Below are 27,295 nucleotides of genomic sequence, written 5' to 3' on the forward strand. Positions count from 1 at the left end.
TGCATCGCCATGACCTGCAATTAATTACTAATAGCCCAATAACGATGGTCAGCCTCCTGTCTCTTGTTTCTAAACTCTGTACAGAGTTCCTTCTTTCTGGGATGTTTTTCCCTGTGTGGGTTGTGAGTGTGGTTGAGGTGGGAAGACAACCTGGTCCTCAGCTGTAACTCCATTGTATCAAAAAGGTTTTTTTTGGTGAGGCAATACTATCACCACAGGGAGCATGGCTGTGTGTGTAAGGATACAGTCAAGCCATACGTTTCAGAAAAGGAAAGCACCATTTTATTAGCTGGCTAACCCTTGAACCTGATTCAGGTGGACTTATCAGAGTTGCTAAGTTTCTGAAACTTGACAATTCTGACAAGTTTGTCAAGAATTGACAATCCACAAATGTTTTTGAATGTCTCAGATATTCCAGAATTGTAATAACTTCAAAAACATTTCAAAACCCTCAAACAATAATTAAGTTATGTTAGACATTTGGATGTGTACATGGGTAGGAAAGGTTTAGAGGGATATGGGCCAGATGGATAGGGCATCTTGGTTGGCATGGGTAAGTTGTGCCGAAGGCCCTCTTTCCATGATTAATGACTGAGCTAGCCCCATTTATCTGTGTTTGGCCCATATCACTCTTCGCCTTTACTATCCATGTACCGTTCTGAATGATTTAAAAAATAGTAATAGTACCTGCCTCCACCGGTGTCTCTGGCAGCTCGTTCCATATACCCATATACTGTTTGAAAAGGTTTCTCCTCCAGCCCTTTTAAATCTTTCCTCTCTCACCATAAACCAATACCCTCTAGTATTCTACTCCAGTATCCTGTTAAAAAACGGACTATTTACTTATCTATGTCAATCACAATTATTTGCCTCTGTTAGGTTATCTCTAACCACCTTAATTCCAGGTTTCCTCCTTATAACTCAAGCTAATCTAAATTAACTAATACAGTGCATTGAGAAAGTATTCAGACCCCTTCACTTTTTCCACATTTTGTTACATTACAGCCTTATTCTAAAATTGGTTACAGTCATTTTTTTAAATCATCAATCTATGCACAATACCTCATAATATAAAAAGCAAAAACAGGTGTTTAGTAATTATTGCAAAATAATTAAAAATAAATAACTGAAATATCACATTTATGTAAGTATTCAGACCCTTTGCTGTGACTCTCAAAATTGAGCTTTGGTGCATCGTGTTTCCATTGATTATCCTTGAGATGTTTCTACAACTTGATAGGAGTCTACAAGTGGTAAATTAAATTGATTGTACATGATTTGGAAAGGCACACACCTGTCTATATAAGGTCCCACCGTTGACAGTGCATGTCAGAGCAAAAAACAAGCCATGAAGACGAAGGAATTGTCTGTAGACCTCCGAGACAGGGTTGTGTTGAGACACAGATCTGGGGAAAACATTTTTTGGAGCATTGCAGGTCCCGAAGAGCACACTGGCCTCCGTCATTCTTAAATAGAACTTTGAAACCACCAGGACTCTTCATAGAGCCTGGCCAAACTGAGCAATCGGGGGAGAAGGGCCTTAGGATAGAGACTTACTAACATATTCAGGGAGGTGACCAAGAACCCGATGGTCACTCTGACAGAGCTCCAGAGTTCCTCTGTGGAGATGGGAGAAACTTCCAGAAGGACAACTATATCTGCAGCACTCCACCAATCAGGCCTTTATTGTAGAGTGGCCAGACAGAAGCCACTCCTCAGTTAAAGGCACATGACAGCCCGCTTGGAGTTTGCCAAAAGGCACCTAAACAAGATTCCCTGGCCTGATGAAACCAAGATTGAACTCTTTGGCCTGAATGCCAAGTGTCACGTCTGGAGGAAAACAGGCACCGCTCATCACCTGGCCAATACCATATCTACGGTGAAGCATTGTGGTGGCAGCATCATGCTGTAGGGATGTTTTTCAGCGGTAGGAACTGGAAGACCAGTCAGGATCGAGGTAAAGATGAACGGAGCAAAGTATAGAGAGATCCTTGATGAAAACCTGCTTCAGAGCGTTCAGGACCTCGGACTGGGGCAGATGTTCACCTTCCAACAGGACAATGACCTAAAGCTCACGTCCAAGACAACGCAAGAGTGGCTTTGTGACAAGTCTGTGAATGTCCGTAAGTGGCCCGGCCAGAGCCCTGACTTGAACCCGATCGAACATCTCTGGAGGGATCTGAAAATAGCTGTGCATCGACACTCCCCATCCAACCTGACGGAGCTTGAGAGGATCTGCAGAGAAGAATGGGATAAATTACCCAAATACAGGTGTGCCAAGCTTGCAGCGTGATACCCAAGAAGACTTGAGGTTGTAATCACTGCCAAAGGTGCCTCAATGAGTAAAGGGTCTGAATACTTATGTAAATGTGATATTTCAGTTATTTATTTTTAATTATTTTGCAAACATTTCTAAACACCTGTTTTCACTTTTTCATTGTGGGCTATTGTGTGTAGATTGCTGATAAAAAAAAAAGAATTTAATCCATTTTAGAATAAGGCTGTAACGTAACAAAATGTGGAAAAAGTGAAGGGGTCTGAATACTTTCTAAATGCACTGTATCTATCATAATTCCTTGAGTCCTTTCCCATCATTGAAACAGTTGGGAAAGAACCAGTGCCAGATGCGACTGGGTGCAGGATGTTTTGTTTAGTTTATTATTGTCGCGAGTACCGAGGTACAGTGAGAAGCTTTAGTTTGCATGCTATTCAATCGGACAAAAGACTGTAAATGAATACAATCAAGCCTTCCACAGTGCACAGTTAAAGGATAAAGGGCACAACATTTAGTGTAACATGAAGTCCAATAGAATCCGATTAAAGAAAGTTCAAAGGTCTCCATTGAGGATGTTCGTGCAATTTCCTGATCATGTGGTGTGAAATCTTTGGCGATCGGTCCCTCCACATTGAACTGCACAGAGAGTACAATGTCAGAACACATGAGGAAAATGGTGGCAAACCATTGAGCACCAGCATATCTTTTGCATTTGTGGTTATATTAGAAAACATCACCAGTTGTAAAGCTGATGAAGACAAAGTCCTGGAGTAAATCAGTGCATCTGGCAGCATCTGCAGAGTAAATGGATAGGCAATATCTGGTGGAATTTTGGATAAGGACCCTTCTTCACTCTGAAGGCTTATGTTTTTGTAACAAAATCCAAGTGAACCTGTCCACTCACTTGCATTGAATCATTGACCTGGCAAAGGGCAGTGCAAAATAGCCAAGCTGCTCACAGCCCAAGATACATTATCCCCTACTGCAGAGCTACACAGATTGTAGAATGCAGGGCTCCAGAGAGACTGAGAGAGAGAGTACAGGCTATTCCAGCTTGTCTCTGAAATTAGTTAAGCCAGGATTGAATGGCGGAGAATATTTGATGGGCCAAAATTCCGAATTCTGCTCCTATGACTTATGAAACCTGCCCACTGCCACGATGCCCGATTGCATCTGAAACTGGAACAGCAAACCCATTCATTACATCAGAGAAGCACAACTCCAAGGTGCAAAGGTAGTTAAAAGGCAAAGTACATTGAACTTCACTCTTTTAAATTTCATGAAGTATTTTAATATACGTTTTTTTTAAACAGTTTTGAACATTTGAATAGGAGATACACGGAACTGCAGATGCTGGACTACAAAAAAAAAAGTGTTGGAGTAACTCAGTGGGTCAGGCAACTCATTGGGTCTGGAGAACATGGATAGGTCATGTTTTGGGTCAGGATCATTCAGACTTAGTCTGATGAAGGGTCCAGACTCGAATTGTTATGTACAGTGCCCTCCATAATGATTGGGACCTAATTATTTGCCTCTGTAATAGATTTGTAATAGCAAAAAATTACATGTGGTTAAAGTGCACATTGTGAGATTTTAATAAAGGCCATTTTATACATTTTGGTTTCACCGTGTAGAAATTACAGCTGTGTTTATACATAGCCCCCCCCCCGTTTCAGGGCATCATATTATTTGGGACACATGGCTTCACATGTGTTTGTAATTGCTCAGGTGTGTTTAATTGCCTCATTCATGCAGGTATAAGAGAGCTCTCAGCACCTAATCTTTCCTCCAGTCTTTCCATCACCTTTGGAAACATTTATTGCTGCTTATCAATATGAGGACCAAAGTTGTGCCAATGAGATTCAAAGAAGCCATTATGAGACTGAGAACCAAGAATAAAACTGTTAGAGACATCAGCCAAACCTTAGGCTTACCAAAATTAACTGTTTGGAACATCATTAAGAAGAAAGAGAGCACTGGTGAGCTTACTAATCGCAAAGGGACTGGCAGGCCAAGGAAGACCTCCACAGCTGATGACAGAAGAATTCTCACTATAATAAAGAAAAATCCTCAAACACCTGTCCGACAGATCAGAAACACTCTTCAGGAGTCAGGTGTGGATTTGTCAACAACCACTGTCTGCAGAAGACTTCATGAACAGAAATACAGAGGCTACACTGCAAGATGCAAACCACTGGTTAGCTGCAAACAGAGGATGGCCAGGTTACAGTTTGCCAAGAAGAACTTAAAAGAGCAACCACAGTTCTGGAAAAATGTCTTGTGGACAGATGAGATGAAGATTAATTTATATCAGATTGATGGCAAGAGCAAAGTATGGAGGAGAGAAGGAACTGCCCAAGATCCAAAACATACCACCTCATCTGTGAAACATGGTGGTGGGGGTGTTATGGCCTGGGCATGTATGGCTCACTTATCTTCATTGATGATACAACTGCTTCTTCTTCTTCGAGTCCGTTGCAATCTCAGATGTCGTTCTGCCAGTATCTGGCGCAGGTCACAGCTGGTCGGGTCGGTTCAGCCAGGTCCTGGGGGCTGCACTGGGGGGCGTCGTCACACTCCAGTAGGTGGGACATTGTCTGTACTGCTCCACAGCTGCATGTGTCTTCTGCCTGGTAGTTCCATGCTTTCATAAGTGCTTTGCACCTCCCCTGCTCCACTCGTAATCTGTTGAGGGTCTTCCAGGTTGGCCATGAGAGGTCGTGCCCGCTGGCGAGGCATTCAGTCGGAGTGATTCCTCTCTCCATCCAGTCGTGGGCTCGTGTGTTGAGCTGGTTCCATTCATCTTTCCAGATGTTGGTCCTTGCTGTTGGTCCTTGTCTGGAGAGGTGGAACTGTCTGCAAGAAACTGGCTCTGGATTTCAGTCGGGGTGGAGGTGCTGTGTGTCCATGCAGGGGGTGCCTGGTATCGATCTCCTGTGCTCTCCGCTCGTCTTGGGCGACGATGGATCGTCTGATATGGGGGGGGGGGGGGGGGCAATACCAGCTAGGGCGTAGAGGCACGGGACTGGCTGCTGCTGATGGTAGTAGCATAATGAATTCTGAAGTGTATAGACACATCCTATCTGCTCAAGTTGAAACAAATGCCTCAAAACTCATTGGCCGGTGGTTCAATCTACAGCAAGACAATGACCCTTAACATACTGCTAAAGCAAGAAAGGAGTTTTTCAAAGCTAAAAAATTGTAAATTCTTGAGTGGCCAAGTCAATCACCCGATCTGAACCCAATTGAGCATGCCTTTTATATGCTGAAGAGAAAACTGAAGCATAAGCTAAATATGGCTGCAATACAAGCCTGGCAAAGCATCACCAGAGAAGACACCCAGCAACTGGTGATGTCCATGAATCGCAGACTTCAAGCAGTCATTGCATGCAAAGGATATGCAACAAAATACTAAACATGACTACTTTCATTTACATGACATTGCTGTGTCCCAAACATTATGGTGCCCTGAAACTGCTGTAATTTCGACATAGTGAAACCAAAATGTATAAAAATGTCCTTTATTAAAATCTGACAATGTGTACTTTAACCACATGTGATTTTTTTTCTATTACATATCTCAAGTTGTGGAGTACAGAGGCAAATAAATAAATCATGGGTCTTTGTCCAAAACATTATGGAGGACACTGTATACATCTTCTCCAGAGATGCTGCCTGACCCACTGAGTTACTCCAGCACTTTGTGTCTCGGACTTTTGACTAATGTGTTTAAACTTCATTGGGTCTTGAATTTCTTTGAATGGTTTTGGAAGTCGGAGAGATTTTGGGGTTCAAGCTACTTGATAGCCTTGATTTCTTACTCAGCCCGGATTAGTTGTCTTTCAAACCATTATGGTGGGGATTTATGATCAAGAGGGCCTGATCATCACTCAGATAATGCTGACTCCTTGAAGGAGGTTTGTTCAGCTGGTCTCACCGAAGGTATGAGGGTGTTTTAGAGGATAAGCTTAGATGACTCACTGCTCAGTCGAAGATGTGGACTATATGAGCTTAAAACACAAATGTGTCTGCATCATTGAGGCAGAAGATAAAGTTTCAGGGCATTCCAGATACAATTGGACACTAACTTACAAGACCCCATTGGAAGATATAAGGGCTACTGTCTACAGGTTTGGTCAAAAAGGATGGATTTACCAAAGTTTCATAGTAGAGAAAGACCGATTTAGCAAAAGATTGTTGTTCTCAGAACCAAGGAAATTATGGATGGACAAGGTTGAAGTGGGTTGTAAATTAATGGGGGGAGGGCATTTCAAAGGTAGAGAAGGGCAAGTCATATGCTTTGGATAGCTAATCGACAGGCCATACAAGTTGCCAAGTTCTATTTATTTTAATGGGGTGTAACAGCTCGTTAAGATGAGGATGCTCAGTTAAAACTTTTCCTGGACGAGCATAATATTCGGGAGGTTTTCCAGTCTGGGTTTAAAACTGCATAGCACAGAGTCAGCATTGCTAAGGGTCTTTAATGACATCCTCCTAGCTAATGATTCTGGTGATTATGTGATTCTTGTCCTGCTGGACCTATCTGCTGCCTTTGATACAGTGGATCATGATATTTTAGTATCTCGGTTACAGCACCTAGTGGGCATTTGTGGTAGTGCCCTGGAATGGTTCAGTCCTTATCTGGCAGACAGAACTATGTGTGTAAGCCTTGCTGGTTCTGAATCCTCCTCCGCTCCTCTGTCATATGGGGTTCCACAGGGTTCAATTTTAGGGCCCCTGCTTTTCTCACTGTACTTACTTCCTCTGGGTTCCATTCTTAGAAAGCATGGCATCTCTTTTCATTGTTATGCTGATGATAGTCAGATATATGTGCCGCTGAAGAAGAAAGATGCTTTCTCAGTCAAACCACTTCTGTTATGTCTTGATGACATTAAATCCTGGATGGCCCTAAACTTTTTAAATTTTAATGAAAATAAAACAGAAGTGATAGTGTTTGGTCCCAATGGCTCCCGTGAACCTCCCCCTGTTGACTTGGGTCCCTTGGCACTGTATGTGAAGCCAATAGTTTTAAACTTGGGTTTTAAGATGGATAGCGATTTTAAATTAGATCGTCAAATAGGCGCGATAGTTAAGTCCAGCTTCTTTCATTTAAGGCAGCTGGCAAAGGTGAAGCCCATTCTTGAACGACAGCATTTTGAAACAGTAATCCATGCCTTCATTACGTCTCGGCTGGATTACTGTAACGCACTTTATTTTGGAGTTAGCCAATCTTCCCTTGCACGTCTCCAGTTGGTTCAGAATGCTGCTGCTCGCCTTTTAACTGGAACACGTAACAGGGAGCACATAACGCCTATTCTTGCCTCCCTCCACTGGCTGCCTGTGTACTTTAGAGTTCATTTTAAGATTCTTTTATTTGTTTTTAAATCTTTAAATGGTCTCGCCCCGCCTTACCTCTCTGAGCTGCTTCATCCCTACGCTCCTACTCGGTGCCTCAGGTCAGCTGATCAGCTGCTCCTGGAGGTACCGAGGTCTAAGCGGAAGCTCAGAGGGGATAGAGCCTTCTCTGTTGCTGCTCCGACATTATGGAACACTCTACCTTTGCACATTAGACAGGCCTCTTCACTGTCCATTTTCAAAACTAGTCTTAAAACCCTTTTCTATTCCTTGGCTTTTGCCCCTGCATGAGACTTTGCTCTTGTTTTAGTGTTTCTATTATTGTTTTTTATTGTTTTTAATGTCTTTTAATGTTTTTATTGTTTTGTTTTATGTTTATGATTAGTTATGTACAGTACTTTGTTGCAACAGTGGTTGTTTTTAAAGTGCTCTATAAATAAAGTTCAGTTCAGTTCAGGATATTTGCCTTCAGACTCTAATACTATTTTCTTATAATTTTTGTATTTAGATCTAGCAGCAAACGCCTGCATTTCAGACACATCGTCTGCATTATGACTTTGGTCTAACAGTGAACTTCATCAAAACCTAAATGCACTGTTTCAGACTTTGGAGACGTTCCTTTTCCCTAGCCAGTGAAGTGTATGGTGTGGCTGGCACATCATTGTAATTAGTTCTTAATTAGTGTGCGCACATGGATATGAGAAATTGCTTTGAAACAAATCAGACTCATTTAATTTGAAGCACTTACAAATTATTTTAATTTCATTCTGCCCTGCTTTGACTTCGAATCTTTGAGAAGAAATGACTGACCTGCCTTCAACAGGACGTGACAATTTATAATTTTCTGAATATCAGCTCTGCAATAAAATGTAATCTTCTTCATAAGTCATCGGAGCAGAATTAGGTAATTCGGCCCATCAAGTCTACTCTGCCATTCAATCGTGGCTGATTTAACTTTCCCTCTCAACCCCATTCTCTTGTCTTCTCCCTGTAACCTTTGACTTCCTCATTAATCAAGTACACGTTAATCTCCGCTTTAAAAATACCCAATGTCTTGGTTTCCACAGCCGTCTGTGGCAATGAATTTCACAGATTCACCACCCTCTGGCTAACAAAATTCCTCCTCATCTCATTTCTAAATGTACATCCTTTTATTCTGAAACTCTGCCCTCTGGTCCTAGACTCTCCCACTAGTGGAAGCATCATCTCCACATCCTCCTTCTGCGCAGTCCCTCAGGATTGAGGGGGACTAGGTGTGGGTTATGTGGTTGCTGAGGTAGTCACCGAGGCAATTGTGGGAACCGCAGACTCTTCTGTGGGTGGGACCGGAGGTGATTGATGGGTGGGTGGTTTGTGAGGTGATGCTCTCCTTCCTCCATTTATGCAGCGCTTTGCCTCAATGTCCCAACACCATCCACAATGTTCCTGTTATGGGCCAGAGCTTCTTAGGAGCCAGTAGACTTGCTGTGCCTCTACAAAGAAACAGGGAGCACATTGCTGAACCTTTTTTCTCTGTCTGCCTGGTAATTTCTCACAATAGAACTTGGAACAGAATGTCTATTTTGGGACTTGGGTGGTGGACATCGCCAGCTCAGCATCATTAATATAGTCTAATGAGGGATATTGACCCGGGAGAGGGAACTGGCATTGGTTTGTTTCACCTTTCAGTGAATTTGAAGTGTTTTTACAATGACTTGATGTACACAGTCCAGGCCACAGAAACACAAGGGAGATTACGGATCACTATCTGATAGACCATTACTATCTGCCAGGTCTGAAGAGTCCTGATCTTCAAAAATTCTTACCCTCATTCATCGAAGGAGCATAATGATGCTTTGAATGTGATGTTGAATTCTGTGACAAATTTTAGTACAAATGCACAAAGTAGAATTATTGGAAATTACTCTTTCTGAAGCTTATCCTTAAAGCTGTAAATAAAAATAAATTAGCACAGAAGCCAACAGAGTTAAAGGCAAGAATGTGAGAAAAGAGGTATATTTCAAATCAGACAGATATGGTCTCTTACAAATGTTACTGTACGTATAAATATTTCGATTTGTGGTAAATTTGTGCCTTATTGTACCTTAAATAATTTCGAAATATTTCAACCAATGTTAGTTTCTTTTTATTTTCACTTTTTAGTGCTGGTTATTTGACAGATCAAGTGGAGTCACTGTTGGAGATGGTGCACCAGGAAATTCTGCGTGTGAAGCTCGGATTAGATGAAGTCATGGATCAAGAAAAGATGCTCATTCACTGCAAGCTCATCAGTGAGAGAAGGAAACATATTATCAAGACCGTAAGTGGACGATGAGAATTATTCAGCCTCTTGACTATGGTGCTGAAGATGTCATGGACTGTCAATATATCAGTCCTTGAGCACATTACTTTATTTAATTAACTTTCACATCTCTTATTTCCTGGTGGGAATAAGTTAGGTAAGCTGCCATTCTTCAGTTGTTTCCGGCAAAATCACAGCACGAGATCAGACACCCACATCTAATCTCTGTCATTGTAGTTCTTTGCCTCTGCTTCTGTTCTATAATATGAAAAATCAGTTAAAGCAACTTTTAGGTTGTAGTAATTAGCAATAAAAGCAGATTAAGACTGCAAAAAATCTGAGTTTCCTTTAAAAACCCCCAATCCTGAGCAGAGAAATGCTAGCCAGCATGTGGGAGGTATGAGGGCATAGAATAGGGCTACTAACCTAGAGTAGAATGTCATAAAAGAGGTTGTGGCAGATGATAAATGCTGCCTCAGACTGAAATGAAACTATCATTGCCAAGCATCTGCTCTGGGATTCACTAGCTCATCAGATGAGGAGGAATATAAAGCACTGCTGCAATATTTTATGCTGAAGTAAATATATTTTTGCTAGTTTCTGTGGATTGATGCAGGCAGGAAACCATAATAGAAACTTTGCAGTTTCTTTTTTTTTCATTGATTGTACTTTAGATCTCTACCAGTGTTCTGATTTATTAGTTACTAGGATTGAGCATTTAGATGTATTAAATGGTCACAGACAAATCACTTGATGAACAGTGGTAAGTGTCTTACGATATGCTCCACTGTTATCAATGTTGGCTAATATCCATGTCTTCTGTAGAGTTAATTAATCAAGAACAACAATGTTAAGTTGTTATGGTGGGGAAAAGATTCAACAGATCTGCCACTTCTGATTATTGTAAGAATATTGAAGATGGATCAACAATCCACCCTCTTGTATTGCCTTAAAAATGCAAGGACTCTGCTTCCATTGCCCTTTGAGGAGGAAAGATCCATTGACTCGGGACCCTCTGACAGATAAATAAAACATTTTGTCTCTCTCATGGCTGCCACCCTTATATTTAAACAGTGACACCAGTGGCACAATCCCTAGATGTTTGGATATTAAGTGAATCAAGGAATATGGTGTTAGTATAGTAAAGTGGTGCCAGGCACATGCCGTCAGGGTAGGCAAGGTAGGCACTGCCTACCCTGACTAAAATAATAAAATGGTAATTATTAAATATAAACAGTAAAGGCATGGGAGAATTATGGAAGAGTTACTTTCACAGCGTATGGGGAGTCTGGCCAGCGGTAAAGTTGTGGGGAGGGCAGGAGTGTTGAGAAAGAGGGGGTTGGGGATCATGCAAGTAATCCACTTGCGATGCTCCAGGCACTGAGCCACAGCATTGTGGCCGGGGGGAGAACTAGCTCAGGTGGCTTGCGAGTGGCTGCCGGGAACGGACAGCGGAACCTGTCACCACCTCAGCCCCTTCTGCCGGCCCCCTCACCTCTGGCAGTGCTCTCCGTCTGAAAACCTCTCTCCTGCCGCAACTGGCCTCACACATGTCAGCTGCTTCACGCAAATCCTTAAATTCCGACAGCGCGATCAAGGGACCAATTGAGTTTACTTGGCTGTCGGAATATAAGGATTTGCGGGAAGCGGCTGACATGAGCGAAATCGGTGAGCGGCAGGTGAGAGGTGTTCAGACGGAGAACACTGCCAGAAGTGATTAGACCGGCAGAAGGCGCTGAAGTGGCGGCCAGTTCTGCTATTGGGTCCCGGCAGCCACTCGCAGCCACCCGAGCTGCTTCCCTCCCCGGCCACAATGCGGTGGTTCCGCGCCCGGAGCGCTGTGGCAGTGGTGAGTGAGTGAGTTACTGGTATGATCCCCAACCCCCTCCTTCTTAACACTCCTGCCCTCCCCGCAACTTTACCCCTGGTCAGACTCTCCACACGCTGTGAAAGGAACTCTCCCCCCAATTGGGCCCTTGAATAAGTATTGGCATTCAATAAGATGACAACTGATTCAACTTGTCCCGGTGTGCTCCCGTTTTTCCCACCATCTCTCAACCTGCTGTCACCCTTCACCCCCCACCCATTCGGTAATTCAGAATGAAGGAGACATGGAAGTCCTGGGCAAATTGAATTGTTACTGTCTTTATTGTTACGGAGAGGAGAACAATCTGCGCAAGCGCGGTTTAAGATTTTTTTTTAAAGCCGACTGACTGCCTACCCTGAGTAATCACTCACGGCACGTGCCTGAGTGGTGCTGAGGTAAAAGATCAGTTACTGAATGTTGAAGCAGGCACGAAAGGCCAAACAACCTACTCTGCTTCCAATTCTTGTGTTTATTTGTTATTGTTTAACAAGTGGTTGGATATTCTTTGGCTTGTTCTCAAATGGATCAAGATGGAGGAAGGAAGTCTATATACTATGTTCTGTTCCACAACAGTTTGTGACTTTTGCAATTAACAAACAGTTGGGGCAACAAATGGCTTGAGACTAAAGATTATTGATTCTATTCCAATACTATCTGTATGACAGCCCCAATTTGAGGCAGTTTTTACCATTGGAACCATGGTCTGGTAAAGAATCAACATATGGATGAAACTGATGAGAGAAAAAATAGTGTAGTTGAAACATGGTATGGTGCAAATTAGTTCTGCAAGCAGAACCAGTTGGTGGCAGTATTGTAACTTCTTTATCCAGTAGTTGTTTCTTAAATTCATTGAAGGCAAATTTGCAGATGACACAAAGCTGGGTGGCAGTGTGAACTGTGAGGAGGATGCTATGAGAATGCAGGGTGACTTGAACAGGTTGGGAGAGTGGGCAGATGTATGGCAGATGTAGCTGAATGTGGATAAATGTGAGGTTATCCACTTTGGTAGCAAAAACAGGAAGGCAGATTATTATCTAAATGGTGTCAAATTGGGGAAAAAGGGGAAGTACAATGGGATCTGGGGGTCCTTGTTCATCAGTCAATTAAAGTAAGCATGCAAGTACAGCAGGTAGTGAAGAAAGCGAATGGCATGTTGGCCTTTATAACAAGAGGAGGAGTATAGGAGCAAAGAGGTCCTTCTGCAGTTGTACAGGGCCCTAGTGAGACCACACCTGGAGTATTGTTTGCAGTTTTGGTCCCCTTATTTGAGGAAGGACATTCTTGCTATTGAGGTAGTGCAGCGTAGGTTCACAAGGTTTATTCTGGGATGGCGGGACTGTCATATGCTGAGAGAATGGTGCAGCTGGGCTTGTATACTCTGGAATTTAAAGGGATGAGAGGGGATCTTATTGAAACATATGAGATTATTAAGGATTTGGACACGCTAGAGGCAGGAAACATGTTCCTGATGTTGGGAGAGTCCAGAACCAGGGGCCACAGTTTAAGAATAAGAGGTAAGGCATTTAGAACGGAGATGAGGAAACACTTTTTCACACAGAGAGTTGTGAGTCTGTGGAATTCTCTGCCTCAGAGGGCGGTGGAGGCCGGTTCTGATAGAGAGAGAGAGCTTGATAGGGATCTTAATGATAGCGCAGGGAATACGAGGAGAAGGCAGGAACGGGGTACTGATTGTGGATGATCAGCCATGATCACATTGAATGGCGGTGCTGGCTCGAAGGGCCGAATGGCCTACTCCTGCACCTATCGTCTATGTCTATTGAAAGCAGGACCGTGACTAATAATGCAAAATTTATGGATGTATTCTGTCATTATTATTGTAACTTTCTCTCGCCTGTTTCTTCAACCTATCATGAATTTCTTAAATATGATAACATGCCTAAAAGACAGAACTGTGAATCCCGTACAGCTATTTCCACAATAAACAGTGACTTTACACAAAAGTAATGTTTATGGAATTCCATGCAGAAGTTCACTCTTTTTGCTTGTGCTAAATGTACAATTGAAGAGCAATTTATCTTTGCAATCTGCTTCCAAAATCCATTCCTTTGTATTCAGCAGATCTAAATTTTGGAAGTAAGCTATTCAACGCACTTCCACTACTGTATTGCATATTTAATGAAAGAGATTTTTTTTTTGCATTTTTGTGTTATGTTATTCTGTGCCCTGGATAATTGGCATGGTTTTTCTTCAAGAGAGGCGATTTTGGTGTAATTCTTTGTATTGTTAGGTTGGTGAGCATGAATGTCAAGAAAATGAACTGTCATCTCTTCTCAATACCTCTGGAGAAAGAAGATCCTGCCATAACAAATACCTCCTGGATTGGCATGACCTATTAAAGAATCAAGCTGCAGAACTCAAAGAACTGGTGGAGCAATTGGATAAGGATGCGTTAGACCGACTGGAAATGCTCGGAGAGCAACTTGTCAAAGACGCCTCACTGAAAATTAAAAAGATTCACACTAAGCTTGGCCAGGAGTTGCTCAACCTTGGGGTCCCGAAGGATTATTTAAAGGAGAATGAGGCAAATCTTCTGCACAAAAAGCAAATGAGACAAGATGAAAATGAAAATCATAAAGCTAATGAATTACTGGAACAAGTTCGGCAGGAATTGTCCAATCAGCTTCAGTCAGAGATAGAAGAACAGAAATTCTTACGGCATCAGACATATTTGCTCTTGCAGTAAGTGCATTAAGATTTTATGAATTAATTCTTGGAATGTTGTTAACAAGATCAGCATTTATAACTGTGGTTGCTTTTGAGAGGTTTTGACAAGTTGATGCCTTAAATCACACAGTGCCATTTCATTCGGGATATTCCATGGTCCAACATTTTACGCATTGGCTTAAATTTGTTACATGAAAAAAATAATTCCATAGATTCGGGTTCGGAATGAAAAAAAAAAACAGAATAGAGAGGATAGTAATCTCTAGATTACTCCTGGTGTCATTTGCAAATGAGGGTATGAAAAGGAAGATAGAACAGATGAATATATGGTTGAGGAGTTGGTGCAGGGTCAAAGGTTACAGATTTTTAGACCATTGGGATCTTTTCTGCAGCAGTGGTGACTTGTACAAGATGAAGAGGTTGCATCTGAAGTGTAGGGGGACCAATATCCTTGCAGGAAGGTTCACAAGTGATACTCAGGGTGCATTAAACTAGACAGGCATGGGGGTGAGGACCAGAATAATAGTTCCGAAATTGGAAGGAGTGATGGGGGAGTTAGAGGTTCGGACCAATAAGTCTCAAATGAAGGACAGGTCGGGAGAGATGAAAGAATATGGTGAAACCGAAGGGCTGAAGTTGGTTTATTTCAGTGCAAGGAGTATTGTGGAGAAAGTAGATGAACTTAGAGCCTGGATCTGTGCTTGGGACTATGATGTTATGGCCGTTGTTAAAATGTGGTTGCGAGAGGGACACGACTGGCAGCTCAATGTTGCAGGGTTTTGATGTTTCTGACGTGATAGGGAGGCAAAAGAGGTGGAGGAGTTGCACTAATAATCAAGGAGACTGTCATGGTGGCACTCAGAAAGGAAATACTGGAGGGATCGTCCACTGAGGCTATATGGTTAAATCTTCAAAATAAGAAAGGTGCAAGCACTCTAATGGGATTGTACTGTAGACATCCCCAATAGCAAGCAGGAGATAGAGGAACCGATATGTAGACAGATCAACTGAAGATGCCAAAGCAACAAGGTTTTCTTTATGGGTAACTTTAACATCCCCAATATTGACCGGGACTTTCTCAGTGTCAAAGGCTTGGACAGGGCAGAATTTGTGAGATAAATCTAAGAGGGTTCTTGAAACAATATGTGGATAGTCCAACCAGTGGAGGGAACACATTATATCTTGTTGGGATATGATCCTGTCCAGGTAACTGGTATTTCAGTGGAAGAGCATTTTCGGGATACTGATAACAATTCTCTAAATTTTAAATAGACACAAAAAGTTCGATTAAGTCAGAGGGTCAAGCAGCATCTCTGGAGAAAATGGATAGGTGACGTTTCAGGTCAGGACTCTCCTTCAGACTGAATGCAAGAAAATACATTGGAAATCAATGTGAACATTTCCATATTGTTCCTGCTAACCTTTATAATAGCATAATTCCAGATAAGAGATTTTGTCTTAGGTTTTCTTCTGATATCCTGCCCAACCCACGCTAAATGGTAGTAGAAAGAATGAACTATATCAGGTTAGGCGGCATTTTGTTATTTCACTGCCCTATTCTATCCATATCACCACTGGCTACCCTTTCCCAGTGTACTATCTGCAAATGCACATTCTTTTTGCCAAAGTAGAGAAATCAAGACTCGGAGGACATAAGTTTAAGCTGAGACGGGAAAAAAATTATAGGAATGCGAGGCCAAAGTTTTCAACCAGAGGTTGGTGGATATATGGAGCGAGCTGTCAGAGCAGCTAGTTGAGGCATGTGCTATAACAGCATTTAAAATACATTTGGACAGGTACATGGATGGGGAAGGTTTAGAAGGATATGTGCCAAATGTAGGCTGGTGTGACTAGCGTAGATGGGTTTCTTGGTTGGATTGGGCAAGTTGGGCTGAAGGACCTGTTTCTGTGCTGAATGTCTCTATGACTCTAAATGCCATGAGGATCTGAACTGCTGGTCCTTTGCAAATCCATCCACCCTCTCCAATATTTAACTCCCAATTAAGAAGAACTTGCTGGACCAAAACATGCTTAATCCATCAGACAATGTAATTGGGTTGCTTGCTTGAGATAGAATAAGCCCCTCTCATAAAAATGCTGTGATAACCTTTGGCAAACAACAAAACCACATCTCCAGCTTTGTCAAGTTTTTCCAACAATTCTGGATATCTCTGACTGTTAGTAATGAAATAAAAATCTAAAACATTTTAAAAGTAAGCATGCAGGTACAGCAGGCAGTGAAGAAAGCGAATGGCATGTTGGCCTTTATAACAAGAGGAATTGAATATAGGAGCAAAGAGATCCTTCTGCAGTTGTACAGAGCCCTAGTAAGATCACACCTGGAGTATTGTGTGCAGTTTTGGTCCCCTAATTTGAGGAAGGACAATCTTGCTATTGAGGGTGTGCAGCGTAGGTTTACAAGGTTAATTCCTGGGATGGCGGGACTGTCATATGCTGAGAGAATGGAGCAGCTGGGCTTGTACACTCTGGAGTTTAGGATGAGAGGGGATCTCATTGAAACATATAAGATTGTTAAAGGCTTGGACACGCTAGAGGCAGGAAACATGTTCCCGATGTTGGGGGAGACCAGAACCAGGGGCCACAGTTTAAGAATAAGGAGTAAACCATTTAGAATGGAGACGAGGAAATACTTTCTCTCACAGAGAGTGGTGAGTCTGTGGAATTCTCTGCCTCAGAGGGCGGTGGAGGCAGGTTCTCTGGATGCTTTCAAGAGAGAGCTAGCTAGATAGGGCCCTTTAAAAATAGCGGAGTCAGGGGATATGGGGAGAAGGCAGGAACGGGGTATTGATTGGCGATGATCAGCCATGATCACATTGAATGGCGGTGCTGGCTCGAATGGCCGAATGGCCTACTCCTGCACCTATTGTCTATTGTCTAAAACTTTAAAGTGTTTTTTTAATCAGCCCAAAACACTTAAATGTTCTAATTAAGAATAATACTGTAAACACAAATCATTATAAAATATCCTTTATATTCTTACATACCTTCCTCTTTGCTAAAAAACCTCCATTCCGTTGAATGGCGTCATGGATCCTGTAGCAGCTCCATCCAGTTGCAGAATATAAGGGCAGGTTCCCCACTTTCTAGTAGAAGACACATGAAGTCCAGCAGCAAAGCGTAGTGACAGATTTACCAACTGGAATCTGTCAGCAAGTTCAGGCCGTCTGCTTTTGGCAAATAGATAGATTAATGCAGTGTTAGCTACAGATATGCTGTCAAAGCCCAGCAAATCTTGAGCTAATCTACAGTGAGCACTTGTACAGTTGCCATAACTGATTTAATCATCTGCCTTACTGTGATAATAATAAGTTATATTGCAATGATATTTAAAGATTTAAAAAGTGCTTGAGATCAATATTTGGCCTTAAATCTGCATCACTGTTTGACTAAGGTATTCAATCTTCTTTTAGCGCAGCTTGCAAATCACAGTGTACAGGAGTAGTAATTGTGTAAGTTATGATGATGGCTGACAGCTGTACGTCTGTCTGCTGCATCAGCAGGATAAATAATTGAAGGTACATTTAGCGGGACTGGGCACCTTTGAGTGCCAGTGCACTGAACCTTATAAAGTCTTTCAGCATCCTTTACTCACAGGGCTTTGAAATGCTTTTAAATACCCTGGAGAGCATCATACGATAATCCTGCAATAAACACACCTTTTATACTGTATCGATCCCTAACACACTTCTTACCACCTTGGCCTGAGATGCAGTGATGAGATTTGGAAATCAATTAAACATTGATACGAGTGTGATGTATGAATTGTTTCATCTCCTAGATCTTTTCATCTTCAATGATTTTGCAAGGACATTGACACTAAGCGATATGTATTAATCTGAGTCTGTGGCAGTTTCAAGAACAGGAAATCATAAAGTATTTCCCTTCAGTCTGAAGAAAGGTCCTGACCCGAAATGCCACGTATCCATGTTCTCCAGGGATGCTGCCTGACCCGCTGAGTTACTCCAGCATGTTGTATCTAATATTGTAAACCAGCACCTGCAATTCCTTGCGTCCACATGAAACTGCTGTAGTTTAGTTACAATATAGGAGAATATAATTCATCAGAAAATAATCTTGTAGCACAAGTCAAGCAGTCAATGGATCATGGTGACATCAGGACCCCATTAAGTGCATTGCCTTTAGACTGTTTACCCTTCAGCCTTATCCGATAACTACTTTTTACATTTCAAAGAAACATGATGAAGAGCGTGCTAGTGCTATCAGAGGAGGAAGTTCAACAAGTGATGCAGAGCTTTCTTGACGTTTTCTGTCAAATGGATAAAAGTCTGGCTCTACCTAAACTGCGGGAGAGGTCCATTCTACAAGCCAACATGACAGACTGGAGGAAAGCAAAGATGGAAAAGCTAGAGCTACAGTGGAGAAAACAAGTAAGGGGATGTAATGATACGCTTTTTGTTGTTATCACATTAGGTCATAAGTTATAGGAGCAGAATTAGGCCTTTTGGCCCATCATGTCTATTCTGCCATTCAGTCATGGCTGATCTATCTTTCCCTCTCAACCCCATTCTCCTCCCTTCTCCCCACAACCCATGACACCCTTACATGTACAGAGATAAAGTGACACATTTTCATTTTGTGTGCTATCCAGGAAAATCATACCCTGCATAAGTACAATCAAACAATACACGAGTACAGCAGGTAGAGTAAAAATGAGAAAGGAATTGGAGTGGAGAGTATAGTGTTACAGTTGCAGAGAAAGTGCAGATAAAAAAGTGCAGGAGCCAAATCAAGGTAGATTGGGAGATCGGGACTCATCCTTTGCTTATGAGAGGTATGTTCAAGATTCTGATAACAGCAGGGATTACACTGTTCTTGAATCAGGTGGTATATTCTTTCAAGCATATGTAACTTCTGCCCAATGGGAGAGGGGAGAAGAGGAATGAGTGGGTGTGTGCGTGGTCCTTAATTATGTTGACTGCTTTCGTATGATAGCCTGAATTGTAAATGGAGTAGATGAGGATGGAGGCCAGTTTGTGAGATGAACCAGGCTAGGTATTCCACTTTTAGCTTTCTGGGATGGAATTCTTTGTAGATTGTGATTGGCACATGGTGCTGTTGCCTCAAAGCTCCAGGGACCCAAGTTTGATCATGACCTTGGGCGCTATCTTGGATTGCCTCAGCGCAGAGGGAGAGCAAGGAGGGAAGAGACAATGACTTTGGGACTTTAAACTGTGTTGAGTGTTTGTTATTTATTCTATGTTATGACTGCAGGCTAAACCATTTCGTTGAACTGAAAAGTGCAATGACAATAAATTGAATCAAATCAAATCAAATCTGTGTGGAGTCTGTGCCTTCCCGATGCGAGTAGTTTTTAGTTTAGTTTAGTATAGAGATACAGCGCGGAAACAGACCCTTCGGCCAATTGAGTCTGTGCCGACCAGCGATCCCCACACATTGACACTATCTCGCACACACTAGAGACAATTTGCAATTATACCAAACCAATTAGCTTATAAACCTGTATGTCTGAAGAAGGGTTTCGACCCGAAACGTTGCCTATTTCCTTCGCTCCATAGATGCTGCTGCACCCGCTGAGTTTCTCCAGCATTTTTGTGTACCTTCGATTTTCCAGCATCTGCAGTTCCTTCTTAAAAACCTGTATGTCCTTGGGAGTATGGGAGGAAACCAGAGATCCCGGAGAAACCCCACGCAGGGCATGGGGAGAACGTACAAACTCCGTACAAACAAGCACCCGTCGTCAGGATCGAACCTGGGTCTGGTGCTGTAAGGCAGCAACTCTACCGCTGGGCTACGGTGCTGTGTATGTAGGCTTTTTCCCATATCCCAAATACATGCTGCTAAATTCATTGGCTCGTGTAGATTACTCCTTAATGTAGGAAGGGAAAAGGAATCAAAGGGGAGTTGATGGGCAAGTGAGAGAGAATAAGTTGCAGGACTGCAGGTACAAAGTAGTAACCTTGGTGTACATGGTGACATAATGTTTGAGTTGCCAGACCAATAGCCCAGAGGTCTGGACAAAAATACAATGAACGGAATCAAATCCCACATGGCATTTAATTTCAGCAGATAGTTTTGAATTTAAAAAAAAATGATCTTAGCAATGATGACCATAAAAGCAATGGATTGTCATAAGGGTTCAGCTGCTCCACTAATATCATGTGAGGAAGATATCAGCTGCACTTACCCAGTCAGGCTTATATACGACTTCAAGCCAAAGGCAATGAGGTTAACTCTTGCAATGACCTGGAAAACCATTCTAATTCAGCTGCTCACTGGAATAGGCAGTAAGTTCTGGACTTGCCAGCAATGACTGAAAAATGAATAAATTAGCAAAAGCCACTGCAGCTTGTGAACTAATGGTAGAAAAAAACTGCAGTGATGCTGCAGGGGCTGAAAATAAACAGATTGATTCCAACATTTCAATGACATGTATGAACCATTGGAATTTCAATCTCAGCATCTCTAATGGACCTCTGCGTTAATGCTCCCTCTTTGGCTAAATACATTCAATAGGCTAAAGTTTGTATTACAATGGCAAGCAATAACATGGAATATCGTAGAAACATTGTGCTTCAATTCTGCTGAGGTTTTGAGTTGGGAGCTGTGCATGCGTGACTGGGAATTCCCAGTTTGGTCATCTGTGTAGAATGAAACATCTTACACTTCAACTTCAGACCTTAAATTGCAAGCTTTCCTTCAATTTTGGCACATTTGCACATTTAATCAAAGATTTATCCCATCCCATTCATTTCTTCTTCTCCCCACTTTTTTTGGTGAAGGATACAAAAACTTGAAAGTGTGCACCACCAAACTCAGGAGCATCTTCTTCCCCTCTGTTATCAAGCCTCTGAATTGTTCTTCCATAAGCTAGGGTACAGTCCAATTTGCCTCTTTCCCCATAGCTAACATTGGACTTTGTCACTGTTACTGGTGTGCTATAATGCTGAGAACTATGTTCTGCATTCTGTATCTTCCCCTTTGCTCTACATATTGTACTTTGGTTTGATTATATTTATGTGTGGTCTGATTTGTTCGGATAGCATGCAGGATAAATCTTTTCACTGTACCTCCGTAGACGCGACAATAATAAACCTAAATCTAATTTGCACATTGTTATGTTTGACTTGACCGACATGAAGGCGAGGCAACGGCTGCTATCAAGAAAGCGAGTGAACTGTCTGCAGCATGTTACATGCATTAAGGACCTTGGAGAGGGCATCATAATTGGTGGGAAGTCAGGGATGCAGAGCAAGGAGACCCATGGTTTCATTATGGGGCAATGTGGAGTGTCACCAAAAATACTTCAGATTTAAAAATCGTATTTCCTGCATTTTTCTGGTTCTGGAATCTGCAATATTTAGCTTGATGGAGGAAAGAACATTGCTCCAAGCTTGCTCAGATCTCAATGGTCTGATCTACTTATTTCCTTTGCAAGCAGCACATTCAGAAACTGAGCAACCAAGTTGCATCGCAACTACCTCCCACTACCATACTCCCTTAGTCCAACACCAACCCCAGCACCATCTCCCATCTGGTGCATTCTAGCATACAAAGGGTGTTAAATCGGTTTTGTGTGCTCTTCCCAAGCAAATTATGGATTCATTTTACTTGTCATGAAAGACAAAATTGCCGTTTTCCATAGAAATTAGTCCAGCAGTCGTACAAAATGTCATCTTATTATAACCAAGCACCTAATGAATTATATATCTATTACTCATTCAGTAAATATGTTTTTAATCCTATTTGCCAAAATAGACAGACCAAAAATAAACTTCTTTGTGCAGTGCTACATGTTTTTTTTTTACAATTCCCATTTAAGATAATAGCACTCATGTACAGTACACGGCAACATAACATTACTGTAACACCTATTCCATGGATGTCATGGACAAAATGTTCTCTATATTTGGAAAAAATCAATACCGTTCTTATTAGTGGAAAAATCCATATTCAGATACTCTCTGTATTTCAGTTCTGCAGAAATGTAACTTAACTGAGGAAAGAGACTCCCATAGTAACATGTAAACCCAATATAACACTGTAACGTTGAAGCTTCCTGAATGGAACCCCATCTTTCCTTGTTGATTTGACAAGATATTCTAATCATTTCCCTTTTAAAACATCTATAATTGAGTAAACGTAGGTCCTTTATTTACTTTTGAGATACAGCACAGAAGCAGGCCCCTCAGCCCATCGAGTCCGCACAAACCAACGATCACTGCATATACCCCCATCTAGGGACAATTTACATTTTGGGGACGTTAATTAATCTACAAAACTTGTACGTCTTTAGAGTGTGGGAGGAAACCGGAGCACCCGTAGAAAACCCACGCAGTCACAGGGAGACCATACAAACTCGGTACAAACAGCACCCGTAGTCAGGATCGAACCCGGCTCTCTGGCTCTGTAAGGCAGCAACTCTACTGCTGCATCACTGTGCTGCCCTCCGCCACTGATCGCCTTTGCAGATTGCTTTCATCTGTGTTGAAACATTCAGATCAGCACCACTCATCTAAGTGACGTTGAAAGGTCACTTGGGGCCTGCATCACTAAAAACCCTGGATAGTATTGTTTTTCGAACGTGAAATACAAGAATTTTGGAGGCTATGAGGAGAAGGATGAGGAGAAGGATGGAAGTGGCACAGGGTGAATTGTTCTTATATGGACCTGGTACATATTTGACAACTCAAATGGCCTCCTTCCATGACCATTCTGAGGTTTTCCCTGCAAGGAAGATCATACCTATTTTACTTTTCTGCATGTATTACTCCTAAACTGAACTTGTCAATGGTGAGATCATTCTTAATGGCACAGACACCCACCATCTGGTTAAAATTAAGAGACCTCTTTTAACCTAGGGAAGTATTCAAGGTCAGTGTGCAAATGGGTCCTTCAACCAACCTGCCCACATTGACCAACATGTTCCATCTGCACTAGTCCCACCTACCTGATTTTGGCCCACAGCCTTCTAAGCGTATCCTATCCATGTACCTGTCCCAACGTGTTTTAAACTATGAGTGCAATCAACCCATACACAAGAACAGCATGTAGTGAAAAGAGAAAATACCAGAGTGCAGAATATAGTTTATAGCTTTGAAGCATTACAGTTCCAGAGGAAAAAGTCCAATGCCCACAGTGGTTGGTTGGAAGATTGAAACTATACCCTCGCTTGTGGGACGACTATTCAGTAGTCTGCCAGCAAAGGGGAAGAAGCTGTTCCAGAGTCTGGTGGTACGTGCTTTCAAGCGTTTGTATCTTCTGCCCAAACATAGCAGGGCAAAGAGGGAATGACTGTTGTGAAAAAGGTTCTTAATTATGTGGCCTGGTTTCCCAAGGCAGGGTGAAGTGTAGATGGAGTCAACGGTGGGGCATCTGGGCTGTTTGATAGATTATTGAAAGCTTATCTGTGTGTGTCTATATCACAGGATAAAGTAAACGGCAAAGAACGTGGACATAGTGACCAGAACACACTGGTGACGTTACAAGAGCATACAAGACAGAAAATTAAATTGTACACTGGAGAAACCGAGAGAGCTGATGAAGAAATGAGTAAGGTAAGGCTTCAGAAAGATAGATTCCATCAATGTAACGACAATGTGGAAGCAATCTGCTGGACACATGCTATTGCTGGCAATCTGTTCAATTGCGTCACACACTGCCTTGCTGGGACATAATTCAATGTTAAACCTGTAGGCTATGAAACACAGATGTCCTGATTCCAGCCATTCGGATGTTGCCAATTGTAGTTTATCTTTCTGTCAAATCCAATTACAAAATATAAGAAGAATAAAATAGATGCGCCAACTAGATGAACCCATAATTTAACTTGATTTGACAAAGGCAAAGATCATCTGCATTACAAAGTTCTCCTATTTAACAGAGTGGACCTGGCAAAATTGGGAATGTTGCTCCACAAACTAGTGAAGCAGTCTTCTGATGGTAATTATATCTTCAAGGCCAACATCCTTGAAAGCTTAATTAACAAGCGTATTGCCACCAGCAAACAGCAACATATTAGTTTGTAGATTAATTGGCTTTGGTAAAAATGATAAATTGTCCCTAGTGTGTGCGCGCAGGTTAGTGCTAGTGTGTGGGGATTGCTGGTCGGTACGGGCTCGGTTGGCCAAAGAGCCTGTTTCTGCGCTGTACCTCTACACTAAACTAAACTAAACTAAACATTCTATTGCACACCTGTGCAAGTCTGGGGGAATATTTGTGGACATGCTGAATCTTTTCAGATGCCTAAAAAAGTAAATTTGCTTTAAATATAATAAAAGGTACTGCAGATGCTGGCTTATACCAAAGATAGACACAAAATACTGGTATAACTCAGTGGGTCAGACAGTATCTCTGGAAAAAATGGATAGCTGTAATTTCAGGTCGGGATCCTTCTTCAGATTGATTGTAATGGAGGTGGGGCGGGGGGTTCGGGGGTGGCGTGGAGTGGACTGGAAACAAAAAAATCCAGGTCAAATCAGGGACAGTAACAGATGACCTCAGGCAAGGAGGTAAACATGTACAGTGTAGGATCATCCTCCTTGAAAACCTTGGATCTGGACTTTAGCAGAGAGTCAATCTCTCCATTCATCCCAGGTTTCTGGTTCGGAAAGACCCTAACTGTCTCTGTCAGGACACAGTCGCCAACTTATTTCTTGATGAAACCTATGACGACTGAGGTATACTTATTGAGGATGACATTATAACCATATAACAATTACAGCACGGAAACAGGCCATCTCGACCCTTCTAGTCCGTGCCGAACACGTATTCTCCCCTAGTCCCATATACCTGCGCTCAGACCATGACCCTCCATTCCTTTCCCGTCCATATAACTATCCAATTTATTTTTATTATTATTTATTTATTTATTTATCAAAAAAAACATCTTGAACATATTCCAGTTCACCAACTCAAAGCAATCCTGAAGTAGATCTCCAGAGATTACTGCTTTGGTTCACAGTCAGTAAGCCACGAGGCGAACCAACAGGTGATCAAATTGGCAAAGGAAGGGCAAGGGACCTGCGCTAGGCAACCTTGATGGTGGTGCAGGTATGTTGGTTTGTTTAGCTTGGTACCGATCCTTCGACACACTAAGTCCACACCGACCATCAATCACCTGCTCACACTAGTGCAACGTTATCCCACTTTTGCATTCACTCCCTACACAAACCTGCACATCTTTGGGATATGAAATGAAGCCAGAGCACCCGTATGAAACCCTCGTGGTCATGGGGAGAATGTGCAAATTTCACACAGACAGCTTCTGAGGTCAGGATCAAACCCGGGTCTCTGGCACCTTGAGGCAGCAGCTCTACCAGCTGCACCGCTGTGCCATCCATGTAATAGATAGCTATTGGAGTAAGTCTGGATTCTATATCAAGGTGTCATTTCAAACACACACTAAGAAATTGCCCTGAACACCCCTCCTCAGCCAATACCTCAGTACTCATAATATGGAGAAAGTACTTTGAATGATAAGAATTATCTGGGTCATATTTGTAGGTATGTTGTAAAACTTACCTTCAGCGGTGCTGCAGTTCTGCCGCTGCCCGTGTGCGCGACTTTGGCGCCTTTGAGAGGGGGGTGGGTTTAAAACGCGATTTTCTCTAGGCTGTTGAAATCGATGTTGTTCAGCCTACTTAGTTGCTGACGAAAAATCGCTGCGAAATTCGTTCGCTGCAGGTATTTTTAAACTAAATAGGGTTATTTAATTGTTATAGTAGATTAAAAATCATCCTCTAAAGCCGCGAACCCCGACAACGGGATGGATCTCATGTAGGGGACAAGGCAAGGTAGGCTGTTTATTTTTACATTAAAAAGGGCTTCTTAAGATCCCTTTATACAAAATTTTATGTTGCGAGTAGCTGACTTGGGGGCCCATTCAATCCCACGGTATCTTTCATGCCATATGGGCTTCAAATTCACTGCAATGGCAGCGTTCCAAACCAGCGCGTTCCACAAAATCCCACTTGCAAGCTGATTTAAATGACCATTAATTTACAGCAATTGAACACTAAATCCCTTCCATTTGGCCTATAAATTAATGATTTAAAAATCATGTTTTATTGTGAATTATTGTGTGAATGTTCTTTGGACACTTAGGCTATTTAAAAATGTTAATCTTTCCTTAAGAAATGGATAGATGTTTAGATCTAGTAATTGAATTTTGGAATTAGCTACAATTGGGTAACTAACTAATGATATGCTTTAATTTCCGGTCATCCAAGTAAGATTGTTTAATATTTGTTTCAGAATGCTTCTATCTATCTATTCTATCTATTCTATCTATCTATCTATTCTATTAATATATAAAACTGTGTGCCTGCCGGAGTCCGGCGTCCGTCCGGCTGCCGGCCGCCTTTCTTCCTTTGATTCCTTGCTACGCCGAAAGCAGACGCAGAATCGCCGACATATTTTCCATTTCGGTAGAGATTTCACTTTTCTTTCTAAGTATCTGCTCTTGATTACATTTCGTCATGTTTATGTACACATTTTTAATCAAATCCTTCTCCCCCCCAATATTTCAAAAAAAAAACTGGCTTCTCACCCATAGAAGCAGCCCCAGCCCCAGCCCCTGCTGAACGTTCCATCGTGTGATGTCACAATGCCCGATGCTCACAGATGTCCAATCGGAATGGATTCATTTACATATGCCTTTGCAGGAGCCCCAGCCCATGGTGAACGTTCCATTGTGTGATGTCACAATGCCCAATGTTCACATATGTCCAATCGGAATGGATTCATTTACATATGCCTTTGCAGGAGCCCCAGCCCATGGTGAACGTTCCATTGTGTGATGTCACAATGCCCAATGCTCAAAGACATTCTT

At 42.1% G+C, this 27,295-nt stretch overlaps 1 protein-coding gene across 4 annotated transcripts in view; it reads left to right on the top strand.

Moving 5' to 3' along the window:
• Nucleotides 1-27,295, top strand: part of evc2 (EvC ciliary complex subunit 2) — a 172,886-nt gene that overhangs the window by 89,354 nt on the left and 56,237 nt on the right. For all 4 annotated transcript variants that reach the window (XM_033021146.1, XM_033021155.1, XM_033021164.1 and 1 more), the window contains 4 exons: nt 9,773-9,929; nt 14,027-14,478; nt 18,677-18,872; nt 23,892-24,020. In XM_033021146.1, the coding sequence (XP_032877037.1) occupies nt 9,773-9,929; nt 14,027-14,478; nt 18,677-18,872; nt 23,892-24,020 (934 nt within the window). The remainder of the gene's footprint in view (nt 1-9,772; nt 9,930-14,026; nt 14,479-18,676; nt 18,873-23,891; nt 24,021-27,295) is intronic.

The sequence above is a fragment of the Amblyraja radiata genome, chromosome 1, assembly GCF_010909765.2.
Source record: "Amblyraja radiata isolate CabotCenter1 chromosome 1, sAmbRad1.1.pri, whole genome shotgun sequence".
NCBI lineage: Eukaryota > Metazoa > Chordata > Chondrichthyes > Rajiformes > Rajidae > Amblyraja > Amblyraja radiata.